Source organism: Calonectris borealis, chromosome 2, assembly GCF_964195595.1.
Source record: "Calonectris borealis chromosome 2, bCalBor7.hap1.2, whole genome shotgun sequence".
NCBI lineage: Eukaryota > Metazoa > Chordata > Aves > Procellariiformes > Procellariidae > Calonectris > Calonectris borealis.
In genome coordinates, this window is record NC_134313.1 from 44,684,583 (window position 1) to 44,690,328 (window position 5,746).

General features: G+C 35.4%; 1 protein-coding gene across 2 annotated transcripts in view; it reads left to right on the forward strand.

Moving 5' to 3' along the window:
* The window catches only part of TCEA1 (transcription elongation factor A1), a 32,158-nt gene extending 29,432 nt beyond the window's left edge, over positions 1-2,726 (forward strand). For both annotated transcript variants that reach the window (XM_075141849.1, XM_075141848.1), the window contains exons 8-10: positions 175-321; positions 1,293-1,364; positions 2,409-2,726. In XM_075141849.1, the coding sequence (XP_074997950.1) occupies positions 175-321; positions 1,293-1,364; positions 2,409-2,417 (228 nt within the window). In that variant the 3' untranslated portion in view covers positions 2,418-2,726. The remainder of the gene's footprint in view (positions 1-174; positions 322-1,292; positions 1,365-2,408) is intronic.
* The last annotated feature ends 3,020 nt before the right edge of the window (positions 2,727-5,746 follow it).

A 5,746-nucleotide genomic window follows, 5' to 3' on the forward strand; every position in this document is an offset into this window, starting at 1 on the left:
GTGAAATATCCCAGTTTAAGTCTTTCAAACTTAAAAATGTGTAGAATTACTTTGCCCTTCAGTAGAGTTGTTCATGGATTCTAAATCAAAAATGGTATGTCCTTGCGCAGTGGTAATGACTTGTTTAAAACAAAAACTCTCTGGTAAACTCTCTCTGCTCTTTGTCCATAACAGGAAATGGCAAGTGATGAGCTGAAAGAAATGCGCAAAAATCTGACCAAAGAAGCTATCAGAGAGCACCAGATGGCTAAAACAGGAGGTACCCAAACTGATCTGTTTACATGCGGCAAGTGCAAAAAGAAGAACTGTACATACACCCAGGTACCTGGTTATTCAGACTCTTCGTTTTCCTTTTTCAAAGTTTATGTCCTATATAAAGATTGTCAGAGAAAAAAAGTTTTAATTACAAAATGCTAACAAATTACAAAATATGTGAAGATAGTTGGATCTACTTAGGTGTGCTTACGTAAAGGATATTTGTTGTATTAATTTACCAAAGATTTTATGTAAATCCAAGCTGAGTATCTGTATAGCCTGAAACATCAGTTTCTTTGCAATGCTGAGTTTTTGCTAATTCTTCTTATTACATCTTATTAATATGGTTTCATGTGGAGGAGAGCTGATTTACTGTTTTTAATGTGTGTTAACTTTTCTTTACAGAGGGAATAAATAGCAGAAAATAATGATACATACATATAAAATATATATACATATATATACATATATATACATTTTTTTTGATATATCTATAATCTACCATTTGACTAACACTAGACCCTGATTTACAATCATTCCTACAACCTTTTTCTATTTTAATTAGGAAATACGTGCAAGAAGAAGGGCTTTAATTTGTTTAGCAGTGCTTCCGGGCATGTAATTTTGGTCATAGGATCAGCTGCGTTTATAATTTAATAATGTATATCAGATGCTTTAAGTAGAAAGCTGTTTTTCAATCATGAGACTTTTAAGCCTTTGCATCAGTAAATATATGTAAAACCGTACTGAACATGTAGTTTTACTGCAGAATCTTTTCCTAGAAGTATGTGCACAGTTTCTATGCCGAAACTGGTATTTTAGTGCTACTAAATCTGTCAAAACATAAGTTTATGATTGCTTTATAGTCTAGACAAAAAACCAGTTTCAATTGATACGGAAAGTTAACTTGTATTTTTATTGAAATGTGTGTCCTTAATGTTAAGCTTTGATTTTAAACCTTCACATTGAAGACATACTGACAAAAGTTGAAGATAACTAATTTTCCCTTTCCGCTCTGGCTCTTGCCTTTGCCAAAGGTTCAAACCCGCAGTGCTGATGAACCCATGACAACGTTTGTTGTCTGTAATGAATGTGGAAACAGATGGAAGGTAAGACTGTTAGACTGCTCTGCATATTTGATAGCAGACAGCAGGCTCTGTGCTTAATTTTGTTTTACAGTAAATGACAAATGAGTTTCTGTTGACTTTTGGTTATTTCTTAGCCCGTTAATGATATTACATGTTGATATTGCAAAATAGCTTTAGGTTAGAAAAGTATTTTTGACTGAAGGTGTGAGATCACACAAGTAGGCAGTGGCAAAGAGGGAGAGAAGTCAGGACATTGACTTAGTCCTTGTGACGTTTAGTTGCAATACTGCTTTGCCATAAAAAGTAGTGGCAAGTTAGTCACTGTGTTTTCTCTTTCTTCACCCAGAGATACTCTTAACTATTTTTAATCTCTGCTTCGATGAGTAGAATAGGCCTTTTCAGACCTTTTGTTGTTGTTTTTTCTGGTTTTTTTTGCTAGAAGGGGGATAAAAAAAGAGATGACTGCTGTCATATTCCTGTGTCAGGGTAAGCATAGGGCAGTGATAACTTGATTTAAATTTTTTTTTAAGTTCAGGAAATGGGAATTATAAAAGCTTCTGAGGAACACTGGTAATCCAATAAAGTGGAGAAACACTGAGATGAAGGCCTGTAAAATTTACAACTTAAGATGTGATAGAATGCAATATAAAGCATGCATGATACCCTCATTCCGTTATTTTTCTGTGTTAAGAATGCTGCAGCTCTGCAGAACTGTGTTGCACAGCATACGTTAAGATTACTGCATAAAAAAAATTTTTATGCATCTTATTTTACATATCTTATTACTGAATATTGTTCAAATCTATACTCCAAGATACCTAAATAATTTATAAAGCTTAGGAATTGTTTGATGCAGTACCCGGAAAAGTTCGTTTGTCCTTAAAACCTTCTGTAAGGTGGTGGTTACAAAAGTGTCTGTATGAGTGAAGGAATGGTTATGATATAAGCAAATGCTTTAACTAGTAATTTCCATATCCTAAGTGTGGTGTATATTTCTGTTACTTCTTGCAAAGATTTAGAAATAAGCTATATGAAGATCTCATAAAAATTCTTTTCTTTTGACAGTTCTGTTAGAAGAAGAAATTGTCGACATCTGGACCAGTATGAAAGAGGATTTTGTAATTAGCTTTAAAAACTAGACTAAGCATCTAGCTTCCTGCAAATTGAGAGGTTTTTTGGTTTTTGTTTTCTTTTTTCTTTTTTTTTTTTTTTAAAGCAGCATACATGCCTGAAGTTAGCCTTTGTTTTGACACAACCATCATTTCCTTAAATGCCTTCCTATAGCTGATAGTCAGTAGGGCCAGGTTGCTCAATTGTATGGTGAATGTTAAAATATTTTTTCATTTTTATAAGTAAGTTGACATTAAACTTTTACCAATTAAACATTTTGGTAATTGGCTTGTTTTTTTCTAACTGTGAATAATGTACTGTATTTTTTGCGGTCTGAAACATACACGCTCCTTCCATATATATTTTACCTCTCCACATTTGTTCATTTGTAAGAACGGAATTTGTTTCTTGCTGCTGTGTTCACTAGTTTTGCAAAGAGAAAAGGTATTTAACTTCATCTAATGACGTTAAACTCGGTTGTTAACTAAATCACAATTTAGTTAACTCTCTAGTTTGTATGTACTGTTTCTGAATTAGAATTAAATTTGTGGTCATGGGGTTTGGAAATTTAGTGGTGGATATGATGACCTCTTTTGCAATGATTGGTTAAGCTTGTTTATGTAACCAGCTTTGATCAATGCAATATATTTTATTGCCCAAAGCAATGTATTTTAAATTCTATCAGTAGGTATTATTTCTAGGAATGTCTTAAAATAGTTGGTTAAATTTGATTTGAGTGTTCAGTTTTGCTTAACGTGCTTGACAACCAAGTTTGGTTTAGACTTTGTGTATAAGTAAATGCATTGTGTTGTAGTCTGTCCTAATAACACCAGCTAACCAATTCATCACAACATAAACTGGCTGGGGAGGTAATATTAAATTCGCTTCACATAAATGACACTGATTTTGTTCATGAACTGAATTTTGAGATGTAGAGTATCTGATGTCAATCATAGACCTGCAGGTGAGAATAAATTGTTAAAGTTATAGTCTATTCCGTATGTGGAATGATATAAATATTGGTTTGTTAGAGCCTGCTTTTTAACAGTGCACATGTTTAGAAGTATTTTCAAATGCGCTTTCAAGGAAAAATATGTCAACATCTTTAGAAGAGATTAAATTCTTTCATTATACCTAAGTTTATATTATTTAATTTATTGAAGCCTGGAGCTGAGGAGGTCTATCCTGGCAATGTATAAAGGATTCATGGGGGGATGGGAAGAGTATGTGCAGCTCCTGGAGAATAAATTCCTTGACTGTAAAGGAAAACCAAGATTTTCTATGTTGAATATTTTTTGCGTGATGGTGGCAATCATAATAAATCAGTTGGAAATAGTATGATGACACTTGAGCTTTGCAAGACAAGAAGTGTTTGAAATACTTTATAGAGCAAGCTTTTCCAGTCAGCTTGTGCACGGAAGGAAAAATGGCTTTTCTGCTAAAGGAAAAATGATTAAAATAGAAGAAGTTTAGTTACAAACATTTTTTAGGCAGAAAATTGTTCCGCATTTAAAGTTTCTTGCATAACTTTATATAAAAACACTTTTAACTCAATTTATTTGATATTAATGCCCTAATTCAGAAAACATTATTTTTTCTACTAACAGAATGGGTTTATTTTTAGCCAGTGTGTAGGTGCTTTGGCAGGATTGCTTCTTAAGAGTTACTTAAAGATGCATTAATTGACTTTTTTCCAAGTTGTTTAAGACAGCAACAAACTAATGACAGACGTTTAATATCAATTGCAGTGCTTTGTCTGGAGACCTTTGTAACGGAACAAGTCCAAAAAGTTATGTTAAAAATGACTGCAAATTGGATGCCAAGTAGACCTAAATTTCCACTGCTGCTCACAGCATATATACAGGGCAGGCACAGGTTGGTTTGCATAACCTTCCTCACACTACGTGTCCTTTAATCTTTATGCCTGATTGTGACACTTAGGAGAATTACCTTTTGAGAAAATATAGTAATTGTCTTTCTGTACTTACCGAATTATATGTGGACTTTATTAAAAGAACTAGAACTGCGATCGCGCTTTCTATGATGTATCCAAGGTGTATCCAAGTAGGAGTTAAAACGTTGTTTCACCTAATGGGAAATGCCCACCTTATGGCTGGGCAACAGCCTTCACCCTTTCTCTCTTCTGTCCCCGAGGTAAAAAGAACAGTTTCTTTCTCATAGTGAAAGATGAAGTCCAAGAACTAGATCCAGAAAAGATCATAGTTGCCTAAATTCTGTTCATGCTTCATTTTGCTTACCCAGATCCAAAAATAAAACTGCCCAGTAGTGAGCTTTGGATGCACCTCTGTTCAACAGGTGCTTCGGGTTTTCCCAGTTGTCTGAAATTGCCCTCCTCTACTGGAGAGGATGCAAAGTCTGAAGGTTGTATAGGAGAAGAATGTAGAGGTGGGCCTGGGACCGTATCTCATTTCCCCAGCTGGCTGGCTTATCTATTGAGCTGCAGTTATGCTACGACTGACCCAATACCTTGGGATATTTTATGCAGTGAAACATGCCGGCAGAACTGATGATGAATCTCTCCCATCCAAGAATAGCAGGTTTGTTTATTACATTTGTGGACATTTGAATCCTCTCAGACGAAAGAGAGACTTGAACATAGGTGCCCTACAACTTAAGCTGGGTTTTACACTGATCTAGTTGAGAAAAAGAGGGGGCGATGTTCCTTTTAAAGTGTGTGTGTGTGTAGGACGAGAGGAAATGGCCTAGGACGAGAGGAAATGGCCTCAAGTTGCGCCAAGGGAGGTTTAAATTGGACATTAGGAGAAATTTCTTTACTGAAAGAGTGGTCAGGCCTTGGAAGAGGCTGCCCAGGAAAGTGGTAGAGTCACCATCCCTGGAAGTATTTAAAAGACGTGTGGATGAGGCGCTTAGGGACATGGTGTAGTGGGCATGGTGATGTTGAGTTGATGGTTGGACTCGATGATCTTAGAGGTCTTTTCCAACCTTAATGATTCTATGATTCTATGATCTTTAGGGATGCCATCTTTCATCTGTAAGGAAGGTTAGAGGTTTCTGTTGCTCAGAAAACACAGCTTCTGGATCCTTTGTTAGAAAACATTTCCTCATATATAATTCTGTTAACTTGCTCAGGAGAAAGTGTGGGTTTTAAAATATCTTGTACTGAATGATTCTTTTTGACTAGCACTAAGCAGAAGGTAAATATCTGCTCTAAAATGATCTTAGCTTTTGTGAATCCCACTTTGAAGCCCACTTTCTAGGCGTTGCAAAGGAAGTGCCTGTTTTTTTATCCAGAGTTCAGGATTCCACTTGTG